The sequence below is a fragment of the Drosophila willistoni genome (assembly GCF_018902025.1).
Source record: "Drosophila willistoni isolate 14030-0811.24 chromosome XR unlocalized genomic scaffold, UCI_dwil_1.1 Seg144, whole genome shotgun sequence".
In the NCBI taxonomy this organism is placed as follows: Eukaryota; Metazoa; Arthropoda; class Insecta; order Diptera; family Drosophilidae; genus Drosophila; species Drosophila willistoni.
In genome coordinates this window covers 1,961,780-1,986,220 of record NW_025814057.1, presented here as the reverse complement: position 1 = coordinate 1,986,220, position 24,441 = coordinate 1,961,780, and the positions used below count along the sequence as shown (strand labels likewise).

Genomic DNA, 24,441 nt, shown 5'->3' with positions numbered 1-24,441 from the left:
CGACCTACAACAACAACAACAACAATGAAAGCAACGGCAACAACTTTTATAATTTTGCAGCATTGAACATGAACTAAAAGACACCCAACTGAGCGACACACTCACACACCCAAACACACACACAGACACACACACACCCAGGCACTCACAGCTGCTTTTGGGTCTTCCGTCCAAAAAGTCGCTCATAAATTTAATGCTACTTTTGTTTTAGCTTTTTTTTTTTTTTGTCTTTTTTTGTTTTGGTTTGATTCAGGTGATACTCTCCCAAAACTAAAGGGTTTCGCTTTTCACACCTTAGTTTGAAGGTCTTGAGGCCCTTCAAGGAAAAGTGTGCCCCCTATAAATTCTTTTCTTAAGTGGGAAAAAGTCGTTAAGATAAGTATTATTCCCTTTTGATCCCCCCTTCTAGGGTATAAGAAAGTCGCTATTAATTATTTGCAGTTTATTCTCTTCTTGGTTTCATAAATTTAATGCTACATTTGTTTTAATTTTGTTGTAAACCTTTTCTTGTTTTATTTTCGCTTTTTGGATTTTTGGTTCTGTGGTTTCACCTCCCCATCTTCTGCCCCCTTCCCCCAGTGTCATCTATCTTTCGTTTTCAACATGGAAAAAAATTAATTTTTCGGTTTTTGGTAATTTTTCATTAGCACCTCCCAAAATTTGGTATATCGCCGGTCATTTAGCACGACTTGTTGCCTAAGTTTGCAGTTCATTTGGAGTCACTGATTGCGTCCGTCTCATAAAATTCCTTTCCCCCGTCCTCCCCTTGGTCCACTGGGTGGTCAATTTATACATATATGACTCAAAGTTATGCTAAGTTGATGTTTTATTCCTCTAAACCTGTGTTATTTTGAACAGGAAATCGATTTTTTTTTGTCGTGGGAGTTTTTTTTTTTTTTTGGTTTTTGATTGTTTGTTTTTATTTTCGTCTCTCAGTGCAGTGAAACTGAAAGTCAAACTTTTCTTCATTTATAATAATAAATGGTTTACGCTGGCCAAAAATCCACATACAGAAAAATCGATTAAGCATCTTGATGCGGCAGGTCAAACGCCTTCATTTATTACAAAATTGCCAAGCGTGCCACAAAATAAAAATGAAATAAAAATAAAAATAAAATACAAAAACTGTCAGTGCAAAAACCAAACCAAGCAACCAAAGTCAAAGCCAAAGGTCCATAATCATAACCTGCCCCTGGCCCTTCCTCTGGCCCCGCTCACCGGCTCCCACTCACACTGGGTGGCAGACAAATGAACGACCTTGCCACACAGAGCGGCAACCAAAGACAGAGTCAGAGTCGGAGTCAGAGTCTGACTGGCCGAAAATAACGCATGATGATGGGCAGCGGAACAGCACGGGGCAAGTTTGTATTAAGTTTTCTGATAAGGGAAATAGTGATGGCTTACTGGCTGAATGTGCCTCACGTGACACGGCACGAAATTAAATAAAATACTCATCAAATTATAAGCATCTATTTAACCAATGTTTGAAAATGTTTTTGCTTCATCTTAAAATTGTTAGGTAGAAAATGTCTGCACAGTGAAATTGTAAAATAAGAACACAAGATAAATTAATATGTACAAGTCAAACGTTTTATTCAGAGCAAGCGGAAAAAGGAAGTGAGAAAAAAATCGTAGTAGTTAGAGTTGGAACAAAGCTAGAGATGGATAATCATAAAGCTATAAATCGATAAAATGTTATTTGCATATTAAACTATTTCAACAAATGTAAATAGCATATTTCCATAATTTCAACAAAAATTTTAATGTTTCGGTTTTCGAAAACAAAAAATAAACAATTTTCAATCCAATCTAATTCTCTATATCTGGCAATCATTCAAAAGACATGACGTTCTGTTTTTAAAACAAAACTTTTAGTGGGCACTAGAATTTTGTTTCAAATATTTGTTAAAAGATTAAGTTTTTGTTTTTATTTTGACAATTATCAATTAAAAAAAGGAAAAAAGTTGGGCATTAGCTTATAAGAAAACCCATTTCAACAAGATTGAGCTTTAAAATATCCTGGTCTTAGCACAAATTCATATCCTGTTTTTCTAGTATTTTTTAAGTTGGTTAAAGGCGAAAATCACATAAAGAAATAGCATAAATAGGACTGAACTTTAATAAGTGACCGTCTAGGGCTGAGTTGCTTGAGTCAAAAACATTCAGCAGTCGTGAGTTTTGTTTGGTCCATCTCCAAGACAAACGAAAAGTCTCAGCAAAAACATTTAAGTAAAAAAAAAAACCGTCAACAACCATAACAAAAACAACAAGTAAGAGTGGAGCACATGCTGTTGCCCTTATAAGATTGCGATTGGAGACTGAGAGACTATACGGCGGGAACTGGAAATGGAGAATAAAGTGAATGTGCTGGCAGTTGTACCAGTATTGGGGCAGCAACAGCAGCAACATTATCTGCTTTTTGCCTGCCCTTTTTTTTGCTTTTTTCTTCTTTCAGCTGTCTTTCAGTATGTTGTCGAATGCTCCAAACCGGCTGTGGGTCAAATCGGTTTCGTTTGCCGGCTTTAAATAAAAAGCACAGAGCGAGGAAGAGAGAGACCGAGCAAGAAAAAGAAAAAACTGTTACAATTCAATGGCATTTCCTTGGTGTGTCCATGCTCGAACCTTAAGCTGCTTCCGTCCTCTCAACCGATTCACTGGCAACGTTTTCCCCAGCTTCCCCACTCTCTGACTCTCCGACTCTATGGTCTTCCATTAAAAAGCGGCATCAATCCATCTTCACGCGCATTAAGCCCTGGCACAAGAAACAGGCAAATAGCGATTCCAAAGAGTGGAGAGATGCTGAGGAGCTGAAGCAAAAGCAGGAGCAGGAGCAGAAAAAGGTTACATGCTGCTCATCTTCTTCTTCTGCTGTTTCTTCTTACTTGGCGACTCGTACAACCTGCTCCACATTAATTGACCCAAATTTGAGTGACTGCACGACAAGTCCAACCCCAAACGTGATATCAAGGTCATTCAGGCATACCATTTTTGCTTGTGTGTGTGTGTGTTTTCAGATTTTTTTTCATATATGTATATCACTTTCAATTTCGTCCATTGCCATCATCAGCATGAGCAGCAGCAGAAACCTTAATAGCTTCAAGATAGTTTTTATTTCATTTGAATTTTGAATGATTAACCAACAACCAACCCCTCCGCAGCGTTTTTGATCTACATTCTCTCTTCCAATTTGAAAGATTTTGAAAATTCAATTAATTATATATGCATTTCGGTGTGCTGACAAATTTTCTAACTTTTTATGGTCATCATTTTCATTCATTTATTCATCGATTCACCGATTAATTCGTTCGCTCACATCTCGATTTCCTAGACCAAAAAAAGAAAAAATCATGTAATAGACATGTAACTTTATCTTGACTTGGCTTTGGGGCGTGGCGACAAATGTCTAACAATGTCAACGACTTTCGAAAACCCGTTAATGACCTTGCCTAAAAATAATAGATGAACTATTTGGTCTAATTGTTTATTTGTTTGGTAATTGTGATTTTGCATTATTTTGTTGTGCTTTTTCTTTTGGGTTTGGTCGAAGTGAATTTGTTTTTAAACCCTTTTATTTTTTGGATTTTTTGCATTTTGGCTAATTGAATTAACTGTTTGCGCTAGTTTGCGTTTCATTTATTTCGTTGATGGATTTTTAATCAAATACAAATTGATTCAATTTGCATGTCTCAAGTGTGTTTCCTCTTTGGACATATAAAGCTGATATTTTAGTTGATTTATTTGATCGACATTTTGGCTGATTGATTTTATAGATATATGCAAGTGGGCGTTTCAAATTCAATAAACTTCCATTTGCTTTTGTTTTTGGGCCCAGTCAACATATTATTAACATACAACCTGTTCAGGGTTTTATTTGCTATTTGTGTTTGACCCAAAAATAGAGTTGTTTCGTTTTTGCGAAGAACTTTGTGTTGAGGAAAATAAATCTTTATTTTGGCGAATGAGGATGTGTTAAAAATTAGCAATAATAGATGTATTTATAGACATATAAATGAAATATGAGGCTAGATAGGTCAAACGACTGACTAATTATGAATTTGGGAACCATTTTGTTGGAGTTGCCATTCGAATTTCATGAGGTTTGAATAGAAAATGTCTTTTTTCCAATACTGCATTCAAGAAAATGCGTTGCCAACTTTAAATTCACCATCTAAACTTTATAAACTTGCTTAAATGAGTTGCCAAAAGGACTTAACCTATCATTGAACTGAATTAGGATATGTATTATAGATTTGATTTTATTTTAAAATGTTGTTAGTCTCCAATGAAGTAACTCTCTGTTGCTCATAGAAATTTCTCTCCGCAAGTCTCCACTGATTAATTTCGTATGATGATTAATTTATATTTCTGTGTGTTCCAATTACAGACAATTTCCGCATAGTCAAAGTGTTAATGGGTTTACTTCATCATCTCTATCTCACTCCCTCTCCCTCTATGCGTATATGTTTCTCTCTCGTTTTATTGTTGTTCACCAATTCGTATAACAATTTGCTTTTGTTGGTCAAGCCATTAAACATTTCATGCCTGACGGACAATGCGCCCATCCCATTTTTCACTCCAACTCCAGCAGCAGCAGCAGCCACCACTTATCTTGGATCTGTTCCAGTTCTTCCATGTATACATAATATGAATGTATTTTTGTATCTGAGATATATAATACCTAGAGATGTTTATAATTAATGAATTAAACCGAAAAACACTTAATTACTTGGCGTAACGCTGCAGCTTGTGGGTATCGGACGGAAAGAGTTTTGAGATAGATGAACCTGAGGTTAAAATGTGTGTTAAGTTGATTTCGTTTTCACCTAGAGCCAAAGATAATTGGCCATATTTCTTTGTGCCGTTTACCACTTGGGGCCAAAATGTGCCAATGGTTTGGTGTTTTGTTGTTGGACCATCATCATCATCATAATCATAATCATTTTTAATGGAGACTTTTCTTCACTTTCTTGAAGAAATTGAAGAGTATATAATGCCGGTTGAGTGGAAAGTTCAACATCAAACACAACTTAGCTCTTAGGGTTAAAGCAACCAAACTAATCTAACCAAAACATCTCCACAACCTCCCAAGCAAGGCTAAAATGTTCAAAATGGTAAGAAATCCAAAATGGACAAGACTGAATCTAAGGACTAATTCAATTCAATTCCTTGCCCCAGCAACTTGTGGTAATTGTAGCTATCATCGCCTTTGTTGGCCAAACCCAATCCTTCCCATCGGATAATCCAGATGCCCATGCAGAAATTCGCAGTTTTGTGAACGAACTGAAACAGGACGATGGCAGCTACAATTATCAATTCGAGACAAGCAATGGCATTGCCCAACAGGAGCAGGGTGTCGGTGGTTACTATGCATCGGGATCATCGCAATATTATACACCAGAGGGTCAGCTCATCCAATTGACGTACACAGCCGATGAGAACGGTTTCCAGCCACAGGGCGAACACTTGCCCACTCCACCACCCATTCCAGAGGCCATCTTGAAGTCATTGGAATGGATCCGCAACCATCCCGAGGAGAACAATGAGGACCAATACGATCACAAGCACGATCATCATGAGCATGCTGCCCATGCCCATGCCGGCCATGCTGGCCAGCAGCAAATCCAGCTGCCAAGCAAACAATATTTGGCTCCCCAGGCTCAACAGACTCTGCCAGTGGCTGCTCTATTGGCTCCAGTTTCGGCCTCAAGCGGTGTCCTGCCCTATGAGAGAAAGATTTAAGACTGACTGGGAAACGTTTCCATTCTACTACCATCTACTACTACTACATATAACCATGTTCATCAGTTCCAGCGTTACCTCCTCCATCATGTTGTTGTCGTCGTTGTGTGTTTGCATGTTGCTGCTGCTGCTGTTGCGGCTCTTGCTGATGTTGCTGTCGTGTCTGTTTGCCTAGTCCACACCATCAACAGACAAACGACAGCAGCAACAACATCTCTCACAAACACACAGCAATATTGGGTCGCATTGTATATATATACACCCACACACACACACACACTCACACATAGACTTTATATAGAGAAGCATCATCTTCTTTATTTTTGTTTTTTTTTTTTATTTTTTTTTTATATATACATATATGTATGTACATCTACATAGGCTGCTGGCCTACCCCCTGGTCACCACCAACCACCCGACCATCCCCTCTCATTGTAGCACCCTTCTCTCACTCTGTTGCTGTTGTGCTTTGTCCTGCTGACGTTGACATTTATTGCCAGAGATAATAATAATGTAATAAAACACGAAAAAAATACAATTTAATATTGTTTGTTTATATGTTATGTACATATGTACATATGTATGTATGTATGCTTGTGTGTGTGCACAACCTACTACAAAATGCCATAGCATAGCATTGCTTTTACATGAAACCATATGGCTTTCAGTTACAAGTTTCATTCCCACTTCAAGGGCCTCCAAACAGAAGCGGCCCACAGATGGGGAAAAGGAAATAAAGGGCACCAAAGGACCTACACTATCTTTTCAACATATCAAATCGGTGGACCTAAAGCACAAACAAACAGAAATCTCACGACTCACGACCGAAATTTCAATGTATGCCTCGAAAATTAAAACAGAACAATCTTTGTTCTTTTCAGCAAAGTTCCAGTTGGTCAGAAGTATTTAAAGAATTTTCTTTCTATGCCAACAAATTAAAGTAATATTTGTATGTATTATCAACTTTTATGTCATACAAATTGTTTACAGTTTGATTTGATGACCAATAAATATCTCATATCTTATAAATTTTTAATAATTTATTCGCCTATCATAATGTTTGTCCAATATTAACGACTGTGATAAATCAACCAGATAACCGGATGGTGGGAGAGTTTTCTTTTTATAGCTGAAAGCAACTATAAAGAGTATATAAAGACTGAAAACCTTACTTGATTGGACTCCTGAAATATACTGAAACTATCTATGTATAATAGCTGATGATCTATGGAAGAAGCTTAATCTAAAAGTAGTAATACTTGTGAACGCCCCATTTGCCTTTTCTCTGGGCTTTCTCAACCGCCCCTGACAGAAATCATGGGTCTGACTTGAGTAGAGCAAAAGTCTGACATAGTCGTATGTAAAGACAAAGTGTGTGAGAGAAAGGGAAGTGTAGAGAATGAAAGAGAGTGAGAGAGAGAGTGAGAGAGAGTGAGAGAGAAAGAGTACATATGAGTGTGTTTTGAGCTAAATTAAATGTAAAAAAATTAATAAAATTCACTCTCTCCCATCTAAGATGCTTTTTCGTTGTTGTTGTTGTTATTTATTTTATGCAAATGAATAATGCAAATTAATTTGTTCGGTTTTTTTCGATTTTATATCTCAGTGAGCTTGGCTTTGGGTTTCTTTTCTGGTTGATTTCTGCTTGAATAGGAAAAATGTTGCAACTACAACTCAAAATATCAAAATCAAAGTCATTTATGCATGTTTGTTGTTGTTTTGATTAAAAATTAACAATGAATGTTTGATGCAAAGTTTAGCTTTAGCAACATTTCGTTTCATATGATTTGATTGGGTGGGTTTGTTGTTTCTTTGTGTTGAACATCAAGTATATGGATATGTATCTATCGATAAACCCTAGAGCATTGCCAAACACTCTTGAAATTGAGATGAGCTTGGTGCTGGTTTCATATAAATAGCAAATGAACTGATGCTGAACCATCACATTGTGGCCATAGTTTCATTTCAAGAGACATGATGAAGGCATTCAGCTCGGTAAGCTGCCATTATCCTGCTACTCCATCACCATCGTCATCATCATTACCATCATCCTCATCATCATCATCCTCATTCTCATCGTCTGCGTCATGGGAGCAATTTAATTAACTTCACTTTGCACTTACAGTTGGTTCTTCTTGCCGTTGCACTGCTCTCCTCCAGCATCCTGGCTGCCCCTGCTCCGCCCCTTAACGAGGACTCTATTACAAAATTCCTTTCGAATGCGAATTTGGATGGCAGCTATAGTTATGATATACAGCAGGCCAGTGGCCAGGTTCGAGCTGAAGAGGGTCAAGCAGGTGTAGCTGTGCGTGGCTATTATGCTTACACCTCACCTGAGGGTATACCCATTCAGGTGACTTACGAGGCCGATGAGAATGGTTTTCGTCCACAATCGGATGTTTTGCCCACTCCCCCACCCATTCCAGAGGCAATCCTGAGAGCCATTCGATTCATTCAGGAGCATCCCACACCCGAGGAGTTGGCCGATCGTGAAGTGCGTCGTCATCAGATTTAGATCTAGTCCCCTTGAGTAGTGAGCGTTTTGTTTTTTTTTTTTTTTGGTTTGTTGCCTATTAGCTTTAAGCTCGCACCATATTATATATCTCATCTCTGAATAGTAAATTTCACAGTTAATCAGCTGAACTTGTGTTAATTGAAGTGATTTGCTGGCAATGCGAGGAGGTGGGAGGTGAAACTTAATTAGTGGGCTTATAAAAGACGAATGACGAGCCAGCCTAGCCGAGCCTAGCGCCAAGTTAGTGAGCTGAGAGACAAAGGCAAGTCTCTGTATTCCAACAATATTGAATATTTAATACGATTTCTGTGTGCGTGTGCGTGTGAGTGTCAGTGTGTGCGAACAATGCACAGAAAGGGACAGAAATAACAAGATGGAAAAGGAGAGAGAAGAATGGAGACAGAGACAGAGACAGAGTGAATGTGAATGATGATGTTGGGAGCCAACAGTGGATGAAATTCAATTTTTATCTACTTGGAGACAAAAGATGCTAACTGGAAATGAAAATATGTTGCTACATAAAGGAAAGGCACAAAAACACGGAACGGAACGATATAGAAACTAAAGGTGATGGACTACCATGGCCAGGCCAGGCCATCCGGAAAAGGGGCTTGTACAGGAAGCACAAAAAAAATATATACTGACTCACACACACACACACGCACACGCCCACCGACACACACAGAAAATGGCCTGGCGAACACTGAAACAGGAAGATAAGGAAGGAATTTTAAAAGCAAACGGAAGTCGATGGAAAAAGCATTCGGTATTAATTGGTGAGAGCGGCTCTAAAAAACAGGAAATGAAAGTTCTCCTTGCTGTTATGCCAAACGACCCGCTAATGGAAAACCTGTGAAAAGTGATAATTTGCCTTAAATGGGAAAAGTTTTCAAAGGGCGCCATTTGAATAGTTTACGATCGAATCAAAGTTCTTAACTGGTCGATCATACACACACATTGTGAAGGGTATCCAAAATTGACTTAATCTATTGCTTACTTTCAAGCATGGCCCTGGGAATATCTTATGGCGCGCGCCTAAAAGTAGGCTATGTAAATATTGTCAAGACTTAAATGAGTGGGTATCAACCACTATGCAAAGCTGCCGTCTCTTGCCTTTTCTCGTCTCGTCTGTTGCTCGTTTGCTCATTCGGTAAGCACTTTCATGCTTCTCTCATTAACATTTGACACCCAGACCAACTTGATTTGGTTTAGTTTAGTCGTTGGCATTTTTTTTTGTCTTTGTTTTATGGAGAAGAGCTTGGTTTTTCGGGTGCCAAAATGGAAATTCATTAAGACACTTGCAGGAAACAGACAGTAGCACGCACATTTGTTTCAGCACCAGCCAAAGCCGAAGCTCTGGTGGCTCCATTGAAGCGTGCGATTCAGTGGATAAGAATGGGGGGGGGGGTATACAGAAAGCCCCTACCCCCCGATACCACCTCAAAAAGCAACCATACCCTAAAACTCATATCAATTAGGTAACGTTCAGTGGCGGGATATGAGTAGTTAATTAAAAAGATTAAGGCAAATGGGTAAATTTATATGCTATATAATCACGTGTGTGTGTTTGATTGTGCGTGTGTGGGTATGCGTGTGACTCTGGGTGTGTGTGTGTGTGTATGTTATGCTCGTATCAATTGTCCTAAACGACTTTAACATGCAGCTCCCCATTCAATCTTCATTTACATCTCCAGAGGTGTGAGTCCTTCATAATTTATTCACATTTTCACTTGTTTTGTTGTGTTTAGCAGAATCAGCTAAATCTCTTTATAACTTTCATCAGATCGAATAGAACGGTGTAATTTACTTCTTTAAAGAACTACCTATTAATATATATATTCCCTTTGTCTTGCATTGCCGAAACTATTATTATCCTTTATAAGGGTATATAATGTTCCGCATTTGTAATTCACTTGAACATTTCCACTTGATATTTGCATTAATTTGGAGCTCTACGTTTCTGGCTCTTCGCCCTTGTGCCGTGCCATGGCATTTGCCAACACTTATGCAAATTTCACCTCTCCCACTACACAACACTACAAAATGCCACTTAACGGTATAAACGGCAGAGAGAGAGAGAGAGAGAGATACTTCAATATGGAAAAGAAGACCGTGGCGAGAGACGGAAAGGACGCTCTGCTTCCCGCTGCTGGTGCTAGAAAAAGTTTTATTTATCATTTCAGAAATGAAAAATGAAATCTAATTATAAATGCGTTGTGGAAATGTGGTTTGGGTACGCTTTTTCCGGTTCAGTTTGCCATAGCTCGGTTTGACATGGTTGAGTGTGTTTTCATTTTGTGTTTTTTTTTTTTTTTTACCATTGGTTTGTGAATATATTTTTTTTTCTTTTCAGCTTGTTTTTTTATGATTATTATTTTTTGTTTTTTTTTTTTGTGTTTATCATTTGTGTGAATGTGTCTGCTGTTTGGGATGTGTGTGGCGTATGTGTGTGTGTATGTGAAAGAAAGGACATTTCAGATTTGTTTGACAAACAAAAACACTGTGAAAGCCATGAAATTTTTGAGTAAATACAAAATGCGAACAAAAAAAAAAAAGAGAGTCCAAAAATTTGTGTGTTTTGTTTTTATATGTTTTTTAATATTCATTGAAAGCTGGCTAAAATTATAAATAATAGGAGATTTGTAGCCCAATAAAATTGAATATTGAAATTTATCTGTGGCATTTGCTCTCATCTAGGAATACTCTATAAAGAGGTTTTAATCATTTGAAACTGTTTCCAATTTTACGAGTTCTGATTCATAAAGACAAGGTCAATTGCTGATCGATTTGAAATAGCCATTTGCATTAGTGGCAACGGTTTGGTTCGATTACTTCGATTTTGGATAGCATACTTTTTGGCTTTGTTTAAGTACAATCCCTTTTTCTTCTTCTTACATCCGCCTAGTTTTGGCCATAAATTTCCGTTTTATAGTTCACCTATAAACTGAGACATCAAATTAGCTTGCCTAGACATTTTATTCGGCCATAATTCAACCAACTGTAGAGCATGTAGTCGACGTTCTAGGCCCTTTGCATTTGTTCCCCTTTCGCCCGACCAATTTTTTGCCTTTCACTATCCTTTCTCGCTTTGTATGTACATATGTATATCCTTGGCTCCGTTTGTCTTGTTCAGCGTCTCTATAGAGAGGAGACAACTACCCTTTTGTGTCCGTTTTTAATGTAAATACATTTCGAGAGTGGCTACCTTTTTTATTATTTTCCCTCGTATTTTCCACAGACGCCCACATGTCCATATTTGAGCATAAAGACTTTGTTTGTCCCGCTCCCCATCATCTCGCATTGCTTCTTGTTAAATGGAGGCATGGGAACCCTGCCTCGTCACGGCATGTGTCACGTAGGATTTTCTTTTTTTTTGGGGCCAATAGAACAAACCGGGGAAAAGTGAAGGAGAACGCAGAAAAAAAAAAACCGTTCCCAACCGTTTCTAAGTGCCTGCCAAATAGTGGAAAAACTAGGAATTTCAATTAGGGGAAAACAACAGAAAACTGAGTGGGATAAATTTGACTGAATTTTCCAAAGAAGATGAAATTTCTTTAAAATAAACCTACATACTTTCTGGGCAACTTTAATTCACAGTTGTTTTTCTCTACTTCCACCCTCCTCAACTATTTACTCAACCATCTCTTCAACATCTTTTAGCCATTCACTTTTCATTTACTGAGCAATTTTTCTTTTGCTTTTGGCTTGGGGTATTAATAACAATAGTTGCCGGACCATTTGGGACAACTCAGAGAATAAAAGTGCAGTCCGCAAAAATTTCTAGAAAATGAAAAATAATTTCGGTACAATAATTGCCCCAAAAGAAAAGTTTTGCACAAAAGAGCTCAAAAAAAAAAAAAAAAACATACATATATATATGTACACTAAAAAAAGGAAGAAAAAAAAAACAAAACCAAAAAATACTCAACAGACAAACGAAACCAATTTATTTCGAAGTAAAAATCAATAGCCAAAATGATGATGACGAAAGAGAGGAGGGAAGGGAGGGAGCGACAACAACTAACGTAAAAAACCATTCACTTCTAGAGAGGCGACAAAAATGTGTAAATGTGTGTGTGTGTGTGTGTTGGTGTAGAGAAAGGAGAGTGCGAGGGACACGAGATAAAGGTAGCTGGACATGTGAAGATGCCTCGACAATTCGTGGGTTCTTCTATTGCGCTCCATGAGCATGTGGTTGTCCTTGTACATATCCATCCGGTTACCGGAATGCTTTTTCGTTAACAACTACAACAGCAACAACAACAACAACAATAGCAATTACAACAATAGCAAAAAAAAAAGAAGCAAACTTAATGGTAAAATATGCATTTGACACGCGATGAAAATGAAATACAATAACTGTGAACCATTGCCTGACCCTCAGCTCAGCTCGCTCTGTCCATCTCTTACTCCCCCACCCACTGCTCCTCCTTCTCGTCCTGCTTGTGGCCCGTCATTTGTCTCCTTCTTCTTCCAATCCACCACCACCCATCCAGCCCGCCCGCACTTTTTGCTATCTTTTTGCTGACTCTTACTCTATGGCTGTTGTTGAGTGGCTCGGGTCAGTGGGTCATAAATAATTGTCATTTGTTTTACAATTCTTCTTATTAATTGAGGTGCATTTGGAGGGCCACAGTCATTCAGTCAGTCAGTCAGTCAGTCAGCCAGTGAACTGAATATTTGATAACCCATCCAGGCGAATGTTGAGATATTTGCTTATTGCTTCCCTTAATTCCTTTCTACAATTTTCAAATAGGAATGGGAATACTGTATATAAACAATTGGTCAATTTGCCATTTTTTTCTGTCTGGCCAAGCTTGGGGGCAAAGTTTACCACAATTGTCTACCAAAATCAACTCACTCATTTTGCTCGAGTTTGAATTAGCCTTGCGAGGGTTGAGAAGAACCAAGAAATCGTTTTTTCATTTGTTTTTCAATTCTTTCACATTCCATTTAACACAGCTTGAGAAGAATGTTTTTATATTTCATTTAATATTTTAGACATGCCAACGTCAATTTTTAGGTAAAACTTTATTTTTGAATGCCTGAGAATGAAATCAAAATTGACTTCTTGAGCTAGTTTTTCTTTTTGTTCTTCTCATTGCTCGTTAAATCAACGTTTCCCTTACTCAAAGAGTATGTTGAATAGGGCATAAGGATTGCAAGGACTAAATTTAACTACATAGTTCGGAAGTAACCTTAAGTAACTTTCTTTAAAACAAAGATCTGACTCCTAAAGTCTTATTTCAGGTTTGAGTTTGCTTAAACTGATCTCTCTGAAAATTGGCAACAGCATTGGAACTTCGTTGTAGTCGTAAATTAAAGTCAAGACATTGGCTTTCCGTTTGTTTTGCTTAATAGTTGCTTAAGTATAAGTGATTGTTAAGTGTGAGGCTACAATTTGCTATCACTTTAGTCCGACTTATTTCGTCTTAACTCCGAGTCTTAATGCAAGCTGTCCCTTCCTCACCTGACTGTCTCTCTGCATCTCTCTCTCTCTCTCTTTCTCGTTCTTTTTTATCTGCCTTAAGTCTTTTTTAGTCTGTGGCATCAACATAACAGCATGCCTGAAGTTGCAATGTTGTTTAACAGCTCTCGGCTCTCGGCCGAATTTAAGTGGCTAACATGATGTTCGGTTCCTCAGTTGGCTACTGCCGCTGTTCGTGAATGCTTCTGACTGATATAACGGTAAAATTCAAAGAGCTTCGGTAAACGACAACATCAACACGAAACAATTTTACGTACGTAAAATGTAAATATTAACTGGTTTTGCTTTCATATATATACTTATACTCGTATATGTGTTGTTGTTTTTTTTTTTTTTTTTTTTTTTTTTGGGTGAAACTTGTGTGTGCTGAGTGTGTTATGTGTGTGTGTGTGTGAGTACAAGTGTGTGGTTGTGTTTGAGTGTGTGTGTGTTTGAGCTTGATATTGAGTTGAGTTGGTGTGAGTGTTTGGGAAACTACGTTAAAAAGTTCACACACAAATTGCATTATTTCCGCTCATGCTGCGATATATTGGCGCCATTTTTTTCGCTCCGTGAAGTGAAGATAGAGTGAGAGAGAGAGAGAACAGGAGGGTGATGGAGGAGTAAAAGTTGAAGCCCGTTTTGTTGTGGTAAATTTTGCATAAGGACACAGGGCACCCATGAGAATGGTTCATTCATTCATTCTCATTCTTATACTCATGCATACATGTGGCAAGCGGCAAGCGGCAAGTGGCAAGTGGCATGTGGCATGCTTGTTTGTGTTGAGAATTTCCATTAAAATCCTTTGTGGTTGAAGTAACTTGTGATTTTTAAGACCTCGACGTTAAGTCGATTGCCTGGATTTGCTTCTCGGTTACTTTTACTTATTTTTTGATACTCATTTTGGCGTTTTTTTTTGGTTTTTTGTCTTTCAAGGTGGAAGATAAAATTAGTTGAAAGCTTTGCTGATTTACTCCACAACAGCAACAACATGATAACAAAAAAAAAGAAAAAAAAAGAAGAATAAGATGTAAGTGTATTAAGGCATTAGGAGGCACACTTCAAGCATGTGTGTGTGTGTGTGTGTGTGTGAGTGTGAGTGTGGTATAATGTAATTTTCGTAGCACTTTTGTTCACGCCCATTGAAACACATGTTGTGGTTCACACCCATACACATATCTTAACCACCTCCAGCTACACAACACCCCCTTCCATCCGACCAACCAGCCCCCCCCGCCTTCCTTCAGGCTACATTTACATACATTCTCGCCTTAGCATAAGCATAAACGCTTAGTGGCTGCAACTTTGCTTTACTTTTTCTCATTCTCCACTTTTGGGTTTTCCTCTCTCGATTTTTTGGTTTTTTTTTTTGTGGGTTTTGTTCAACTTTTTGTCTGCCCTTAAGCAACTTAGAAGTTAGTTTTTCGGTTCAAAAACTCGACTAGTTAACACTGTGTATAGGTCTTCTTAACTTCGGTTTCGAAACACTTTAAGAACTTTTGATTGCAAAACTAGTTGGGTATGCCGAAACATTTGTTAAGACTTTTACACAAATGAAGCATGTTCTTGTCGTATTAGTTGCGGTTCACTTCCGATAACAGTTTTCGTATGGCTTAACATGCAACTTTCAAAATCTTTAATCCAAATGTATCAGCAAGTAAATCGACAATTTGAGTTGCCTGCTTCAATACGCTTGAAAGTTTTCTTGAAACCAATTGATATTCAATTTATTTTCGTTCACTCTATAATGACGAAATATTACAAAATATCAATTGGAATACTTCTTAAATGTTGAACCCAAAAAAAAAAAAAAAAAAACGCGTGGAACATAATTCTCCTTTAATGAAAATAAATCCATAATTCTGATAGTTCCCGTAATCAAAGAAAAACTGTCCCCAAAAAGTAGGCAATGTAAATTGGAGCACATAAAGTGGCAGCTATTAAATGAATCCCTAATACCAAACCAAGTGCCCCAAAAAGTAGGCAATATACATTTTAAAATTCTCTATTGGAGAATTTTATTTACTCGAAACTATTATGACGAATTTTTTTTAATATTATTTATGCCCATGCCTGCTTGATTGACTAATTCTTAGGACAATTTTCGGGTTTATCTAAATAATTACCTCTCCTTTCTTTAGTGTCCATGACTCGCATGTTTAGCCACCTATGTATGTATGTGTATGTGACACATTGGTTTAATGGTAATGAATTGGCTTATATTTGTGTTAACCTCGAACTTTTACCTTTTAGCCGCAAATTATTATGAATTTTCTTCCCATTTAATTGAACAATTTTCCTAATTTCACACTGATAAAAAGGTCGATTGGAGTAGTTGTCATGATTCCCAAAATATGTACACATAAGCCGGAACATCGTTTTTTTTAGGAGAAATGACAGTTTATGTGGTAGCTATTTTGGCATTAATTGCTAAGTATATTTTACGATTACTACCCTTTGCTACCCTTTCTTGGCATAGTTTATGTTTAAATGTTGGCAAAGAGGCCGCAGAGGTTAAAAAGTGTCTGCAAATAATAATAATATAGTTGAAGTACGTACTATACCAGGCACTTTGTAACCAAATTCTATGGTTGGCTAGCTTAACTTTTGCCATGGGGCGAGTCCTTAGCGGCTCCTCCCCCTTCAATTGCTACCCTAACATTATCTAGTCGCTCTAGTACTCTCTTCACTCGCACATAGTTGGAATTTAATCGATATGCATGTTGATACTTGGGTTTTGGCTAGTGGTGCGACATATGTGAATATTTGATGGCCTGTTGTCTGTCGGGTTGGTTGGTTAGTCGGTTATGTTGGTTTGGGTTCTGCCAATCATTTCATGCTTGATTTCAGCTAAGGACTAAGCTAAGCTCGCCCTAAGATACATGTTATATAGAGGATTTTACTTGGCAGTCTGACATTTTGCTCTTGCCAGACAGTTTGCCCTCTCCATGCCCCCCTCCCCTCGCTCTGCCCTTCTCTGGTAATGGTAATTCATCTAAATCAGAGTCGCTGAGGTTAGCTCTATCTATGCCGCGGGACAGTTGCGGTTTGCGTTGTCAATTAATTAATACAAATTGTGTTTGGCCCTTAGGATGAAATTTTTTTCTTCTCTTTTTCTCTGCCTTATATATATATATATATATTCTTCCTCTTAGTTAGATATACATACACTTGGCAAAAATGAGTATACAAACTGTTACATAGCTGATGTCTTTTTGTTTTACCAATTATTATCGATCAACGATCAAAATGCAACAATAAATATCACTTTTTCTTTTGCTCTACTAATTATCTTTACTTTATATATTAATTCAATATAGACTTTAATCCAATGTGTAGGGTATCACTGGGAATATCATAACCAAAATTAGCTGCAGGGGCCTTCTAGGTCTTTTTCAATTAATTGTTATTTCATTAACTTGCATTACTCGCCGACTTACCCACGCAGAAGCTGAACCTGAACAAGAAACAGAAACAGAAGCGGTGCCAGTGTATGGGAATACGCAAGGACGGGGGACTGACGGCAGGGGCCCGAGACTGACTCGGTGGCAGCTTCATGTTATTAATGAATAGGGAGTCTATTTACCTGCTTCCCCCTAACTCCGGAGCACTCCCAAGAGGAATCCACTCTACTTAAGGCCCCCTTATAATTTTCACTTTTATTGGCTTTTAATGAATGCGAAATTGTTAGGGATTATGAATATACATTGTGCATATATATACATACACTTATATTTATATATACGTATATACGTATATGTATGCGTGAACTTTTCATTATCTGTTGCAAGGCAATTAATTTGATTACAAAACGTTTTAACACATATTAAAGCGAGGCCCAAAGAGACAGTGTGCCTAAAGGACGAACCTGTCATTGTCAATAGGAGGTGCACCATGTGTGTGTGTGTGTGTGTGTGTGTGTGTCTGTTTCATTTAACAAATGTGCAAGCCTAATGGAATTCGCCTGATTTGATTTCGTTCGTCGTGGTCGTCGTCATTGACTTGTCAGACATGAAGCTGAAACTGAAACTGAAACTGGAATTCTAGTGTTTACTATTTGTATTTTGTTTTGTACCCCTCTCAGTTGTCCCGCTTTTTGTTTGCTGGTTGTTGTTGGTTTTGTTGGTTGTTTGTACATTTGTTTGTTTGTCTATTTGCTGGCAATTGTATGTGGCATTCAACACTGGCAAGCGTTCAACAACAACACTTTGCACCAGTTGCATTCCCATTGACTGTCTGAGGATACCTTTTTTAGTTCAGTCTACTAGTACTGCGACAATGCCCCGAACAATGCCCATCAGGCTGAATGCTATACGATTCACTGACTTGCTCACTGGATAACTGACTGACTGACTGAGTCACTTGATAGCATCACCCATCACCATCGCCAACACCATCGCCCATTCACCCATTCACTTACTCAATGTCATTCCATTTGGTATTGGTGGCAGCTTGAGTGCTTATTGCTTATTGATAGCAAAAAATCTGATTTACTTCTCTGGCATGCGGCGATAAGTTTGTTCTCTTTCAATATTCCTCGGTGCAGTCAGTCAAGTGTGCCAAGCCATTGACATTGCCATTGATAATGCTGCTGGCTCCAATCTTTCTCAGCCATATTGCCATGCTCCTCCATACTCCTACGCCCTCTCACTTGTACTAGCTCCTTTTTCATGTTCTCTGTGTATATGTAATTACATACATAGGTATCCAAAAGGGTACTTCATAATACTAGTACACATGCAATGAGTGTGAGTCCTTTCAGTTATATGCAATTACAATTTTCAATTGCTCCTCATTGCATTGCATTCGAATTCTATTTTGTAGGAATTCGCTCGTTGAAACTCCTCGAAATAGTTTAAAACTTGCAATTTAATGAAATTTTTTGAAACATTTTTTGATGACTCTATTGGGTTTAGTTAGCTGTTTATATGAAATGATTTCAAATAAGATTTATTTATCATTATATGATACCAGAGTAAGGATCACAAAGTTACACTAAAGACTTTCTCTCAGTCCTTGAACTTAATTTCTAATTTACCTTAGCTCTCTATCGTTTAATCATTAAGCTGTCGGCTGTCACAATGCTAAAGCTATGATAATTACTATAAAATCCTTACCTGCATATGCGCTGATGAATGTGGCAAACAAAAAAGAGGAAGAACGAGTTCTTCTCGTTTACTTTATTTATCATTCTTCATAATCTCAACAATGTTGTTAACTTTTAATTTCCGCGCCTTAACACAGGATTTGCTCGGCTAGAGCTAAAGAAGGAAACAAAAACACTCACACACACACACACACACACACAGGGAGTAAGAAAATGACAGGATGAGAGGTAGGGGAGAGAGTGAGGAAAGGGAACATGAACCGCAAACCACCAAGCCACAGACAACACACACAGTTGGCAGTTAGCAAATAGCAGTCATTGCCCTGGTCTTCATTCTGGTCGTTCGCTCTCCTATCCTTGCGGCATTTAAGCTCACTTTAGCAGCAGGACATTAGCTCATTGAAAGTGATTTGGTTTTTTTACTTTTCGTAATTGTCTCTACTAAGACAGACAAAACATTTTTATAGCATTTAATTCGAATAATGACCCCGCTGTCTCTAATGCTTAAATTACTGATGATGAAACTCACACTGATCCCCAATTCCCGCCAGCCGAAGCAGCTGATTGGCATGGTGACCCCGATGTCTACTACTAGAAATGACTAACCATAGAAGTGTTTCAATGGAAACGGAGCCAAAAGAGTTGGCCAAGAAGTGATTTAACAAATGTCAACAAACTAGAAAAAAAAAAGAAACAAAACAAACATTTCAATTTTGCAACAACTTTTAACTTTTGGAATCAAAGTGCTTTCGAGTACGCACGATTTCTTAATTATATGTACACACACACACAGCCAAGCCGAGGTTGAGTGGAGATTGAGTGTAGGGTTGAGTGGTGGGTTGGTGTTGACATTTAAGTTGTTCCTAGAGGCAACACAGATGGAGATGGATGGTTGGCTGGAACTCCTTTCGCTTGTTGCTTGTTGCCGCTGCACGAGAGAGAGAAAAAAAAACTTTTCATTATATTTATGATACAGCTTGACTTTTGCTTTGTTTGTTTGTTTAACTTTCTGCATGTCAACCTACATATAATCCCCAGCAGATTAACAGAAATGTTAACTAAGCGAGTCCTGTTAGTGAGTGCGTCTCTCTTCCTCACTCTCTGCATAGCAATGCTAACATATTTTTTTGTGCGCAGGTCTATATTATCTTATAAAAAGTAATTTACTACTGCCACTGACTTTCAGTTGGGCATTGAACGTCTTACTCGAAGGTTCTCAATAGGGAGGAACGAATTGATTCAAGAATTTTCATCGCAAATCTTCTTTCATTCATAAAAGTCGTGAATTTTTGTCGTAGCAACAAGCTGCTAAAACAAAAAGACATAAAAGGACAACGAACCGAACCGAACGAGCTGAACTGAACTGAACTGAACTGTTCCGGTTGAGTCTTGTCCCCCAGTGTAGTAAATATTTCTTTCTGTGTGTGTCTCTGTGTCTGTTTGTCTGTGTGTAATGACAGTAACTTACATATATTTGTAATAATTGCAAAAAGGACAAGCAATTTGCTTGATATCCTCTTGTCCAGGTGAGTCCATTCCCAATGATCATGATGGTTATCTCTGTGTGATTTGTTCAAATGCAATTTGATTTCATTTTATTTGATTTGATTTCCCATTGTTGTCATTTGATTTGTTCAACACCTAAGGGCCCGAAACGAACATATCGTATATATATATATATAAATTTCTTCTGTTTTTTTTTTCTCCACCATAAAAATGCCCCAAAGGTATTGAGTTACCACTTCAGAGCTTCGGACTCTGAAGGCAGTCAAAATGTTTTATAGGTCCCAACTCTTAATGTTTGTAGGGCTTTTGTCTTTCTTGTTGGTTTTTTTTTGCTGTTTTTTTTTTTTTTATAGTTGTGGGTACTTGAAATTTAAACGCTCTGTTATGCTAAGTAATATTCCTTTCCCTGTTGACGTCGTAAATCTTTTGCTGATTAAGTTGTTGCTGAGTCGGAACAAATATTTTACATTTGCCAACAGAAAACTGAAAGGTTCTCTTTATTTTAAAGGGAGTAAGCTAGAGCTTGGGAGTGGGTTGTGGCAAAATGTTGAATGGAGAGTGGGGTAGAGAAGTATTTTATATACATATATATACTTTTGCATATTGCTTATCTAAATTGTTTTTTTCCCCCCCCAACATATAGAGTGAGAAAAAGGCTGACTGGATGTCAGGCCATTAAACAGCAAACGTACACACACACACACACATGCACACACACTTCTAGGCCCATATACTAGGCAATTTTTCAATGTCATTTGGTAGTACACACACGCAGCAAACATTTTTGACATCAGCCATTAATAAATTAGTTAAAAATTTTGTGCTCTCTGTAGCAGCGACGTAAGCAGAAGCAGCAGCTGCTAATTGAGTGAGCGACTTCATCAACTTCAAAGCTGATGAGTTGCTCCTATCGCATCCTTGCCACAAATCCAAATTCTAAACACTTCTTAGAAGCAGCGGCAGCATCTGGTGGGTTTTAAGTGTAATTTTATATATAGCTTTAACCTTTTACTTTTGCCAAAAACGAATACGACTACCCCTTGGGCTGGTTGGTTGAAGGGTTCCTCACTTCCGTCGACATCGAAGCCTTTGCCCGTCGTCTTGATTCATGCCGCCTTTCACACATCTTTTCGCACATTTTGGCCAAACAAACAAGCAAAAAAAAGTTTTGCAGCTGCCTTCTCATCTTAACAAATCTCTTCAACAATTCAAAAATGTTTGCCAAAAAAAAAAAAAAACACTGAAATTTTTTGCGCCTCCCTCCCATACAAAGATGGGGGCGGGGGACTGGGCGGAGCGACCTAAACTCAGCAGCTGACGCTATTATCAATACTCTTCAAGAAACCGAAAAAAAAACCAAAAGACTCTCAACTGTGTCTTAAAGTTCAAAGAAAGTTTAAAATGAACGTGTGTAGGTGGTTATGTATATCCATATCAAATAACCAGAAAAATACGACTAATTGCTGAACAAAATTGAAGAGAATGGGAAAGCATTATGAACATGATGCCTTAAGATAGGATTTAAAAGGAATATCGAGCTGGATTTAAGAGAAAATGAAGAGATTCTTAAACGGAATTCTGAATCTGAATAGGAAAATGCTTAAAGGGCATTCAAAATGTGGTTTGATGTAAAAAGTTTCGCTCGTTTTGTCCCTTCGCATCATCTTTCCTTGCTTCCTTCATCATTATCATTCTCGTCATCATTATCCTCATCGTCATCCCTCCTGTTGCCCAATATGTGTTGCTTTCTAACATTTGATTCTTATATGTATATGTATGTTTATATATGCCAGAGTGTATTATATCTTTGCTCTGATACCGCCCTCGTCCCGACCACCTTTTGGGGCTCCATTGTTGATGAATTTATGTAGCAATTTCAATGATTACTTATTGTAGATTTGTGGGTTTGGCATTTTGCCTGAGAGAAATCTGACTTTGACTCTCTCTCTCTCTCTATCTTTCTCTAGTAAGGGCAGTAAAGTGACAAATGTTGGTTGTGTCAGGTTTATGAATACATTTTTTTCGTAATTTATTTTTTGTATTTTTTTGTTCTTTTTCTTTTGGAGCAAGTGTAAAATTTGTCGTGTAAAGAAATAAAAACCGTTTTAGTCAAATGATTTAACATGGCAGCTCAAAGACATAGTTCTCGTTCGGGTGCGCGTTCAACAATAAATTCAAAAACCCGATTAAACGATAGTGCAACTGGCCCTTTTAAACCTCTTATAGTGGGACCATATATGACTCGGCCATCTAGGTTTAAACCGATTATAGTGCCACGACCAACCATGCTACGATTTGCTCCATATGGAGATAATCGATCCTCCAGATCATTCTTTATACTAATGATCTATTTGATAACTTTAATCATACTGTTGTTGGCCCTGTTGCAATGGGAAATGATTTCCTTGTAGTAAGTTAAACCAAATCGAAATGTATCTCGCAAATTCCATTTAACTTCTTCTTCTCTCCAAATGCAGCGAGCCCATGCAACGTTTATTCAGAAAACAATATTGGGTGAGCGTCACTTGCTTTTTGATATGTGCAATATTGTTAGCGATATTCATGCTGATCCAAGAAGTTCGCTATATGCCGGTATTCAATTGGATCCTATTGATTTTTACTGTGGGTAAACTATGCTACACTATGCTAGAACACTTTTGATTTGATTTCTTTAGATTGAACTCATGGTGATTGGCATTGGTACTCTGGCCGCGTATTGGGAGCCTATGGCCTTGCTGGCATACTTTCTGCTCAGTATGCTGATGATCATAATTTTCCTATTGATTGGCTCCTTTATGCCTTGTGATCTCACTGCCAATGCGGCTGGACTGTTTCTGGCCAGTGCCCTGTTCTTTATACTAAGCCAAATGATGATAGTCGTCTATGTGACAAATCCAAAATGGGATGGCTATTATTTTGCTTTTGCGTTTTTAATCTTGTGCATAGTATTTACGGTTAGTAAGTGGAAAAACTAATAGTAATCGGTGTAAAAGTTAATTTGTATCATTTTACAGTTTGTGATGTACCATGCCCAGTTGATCAGAGGTGGGCGTTATGCCGAAATAAATGCCACCGATGGTCTCTTCGCTGTGATTGTACTTTTTTCCTTTTTCTGTCTAATTTTCATGCTCTTTGCTTATGGAATTTGGCCGCAATTAAATTCAAGTAAAGGGGAATATCGAAATTTACCAACTAATGACAATACTTCTGTTGATGATGATAATGCCGACGACGACAATGGGGATAATGATGAGTATAATGACGATGAAATTGGTGACCAAGACATTCAACAACGTGGTGCAGATGATGATGGAAGTAGTGATAACGGTGGCAATGGAGGTGGTGGTGACAGTGGTTACAACAGCAACAAAATGGATGGCTAACCGCACTAGACACCACTACCACTATTCCTGCCATTGTTACTACCTGTATTATAAATACTGCTAACCATATAATTTCAATGTGTTTTTATACCCTCGCAGAGGGTATTACAAAAAGTAGAGAAGGAGACGTTTGTATATGTTCTTGATCAGCATGAGAATCCGAATCAATAGAGCCAAGTTTATCTCGCAATTTAAAAGCTACTAGCTAAATTTAGTATTTGAATAGATTAAGATATTATAGTTCCGAATTTTAATGAGCTTGGACAACTAGAACTTAAATTGTAGACAATATAAACTAGCTCTACCCTATGCCATGGCCCTGAGAAAAATACATTTTCGGCTCTTCGGAAAGAGAGTATAGCTTACATATTGGGACACAGTTTAGGGTATAAAAACTTCGGCAAAGCTAAGGTTAGTTTTTATGTTTATATTCGTTCATTCTGGATACTGTTGTTTTCTAAAAATATATATATATACACAGTATACACAGTTAATGGACAGTCCAAAAAGGTTTTCTCTTTGACCAAAGGGCGCAGTCGCGTCGACTAAAACAAGCAAAACTAATATAATAACAACAGCTAACTACGTGACAAGTAGAATAAAAAGAAGCTCTTTGGTATGGGAATAAATTGAATTTAGATTGATAGCAGAATAAAAGAAGCAAAGGACTCGCCAAAAATTTAATAGAACTGACGATAGGATAACATAATAAATCATCGATAGA

The 24,441-nt window shown here is 37.8% G+C and overlaps 4 protein-coding genes across 10 annotated transcripts in view; all 4 read left to right on the top strand.

The window, feature by feature from the left end:
- Positions 1-24,441, top strand: part of LOC6638878 (GTP-binding protein Rhes) — a 72,563-nt gene that overhangs the window by 32,368 nt on the left and 15,754 nt on the right. Inside the window, exon 1 of one of the 6 annotated variants that reach the window (XM_023181467.2) lies at positions 13,934-13,995. The exons of 4 other annotated variants lie outside the window; for them this stretch is intronic. The gene's annotated coding sequence lies outside the window, so the exon portion shown is untranslated. Of the gene's footprint in view, positions 1-13,933; positions 13,996-20,307; positions 20,355-24,441 lie in introns of those variants that run through there. One more of the 6 variants, XM_023181470.2, reaches the window with a different exon arrangement.
- On the top strand, positions 5,100-5,739 carry LOC6639587 (pupal cuticle protein Edg-78E). The gene is made up of 2 exons (XM_002062411.1): positions 5,100-5,111; positions 5,176-5,739. Exons 1-2 carry the CDS (start codon positions 5,100-5,102, stop codon positions 5,737-5,739), a joined length of 576 nt encoding a protein of 191 aa, XP_002062447.1.
- On the top strand, positions 7,714-8,254 carry LOC6638874 (larval cuticle protein 4). Its single transcript, XM_002062412.1, has 2 exons — positions 7,714-7,734; positions 7,865-8,254. Exons 1-2 carry the CDS (start codon positions 7,714-7,716, stop codon positions 8,252-8,254), a joined length of 411 nt encoding a protein of 136 aa, XP_002062448.1.
- LOC6638875 lies at positions 22,294-24,068 on the top strand. Of its 2 annotated transcripts, none has more exons than XM_023181479.2 (4): positions 22,294-22,744; positions 22,812-22,956; positions 23,010-23,288; positions 23,349-24,068. In XM_023181479.2, exons 1-4 carry the CDS (start codon positions 22,458-22,460, stop codon positions 23,715-23,717), a joined length of 1,080 nt encoding a protein of 359 aa, XP_023037247.1. In that variant the 5' UTR covers positions 22,294-22,457; the 3' UTR covers positions 23,718-24,068. The 2 variants fall into 2 exon arrangements, with proteins under 2 accessions (XP_023037247.1, XP_023037251.1); XM_023181483.2 differs by having other exon boundaries at positions 23,010-23,292; positions 23,349-23,522.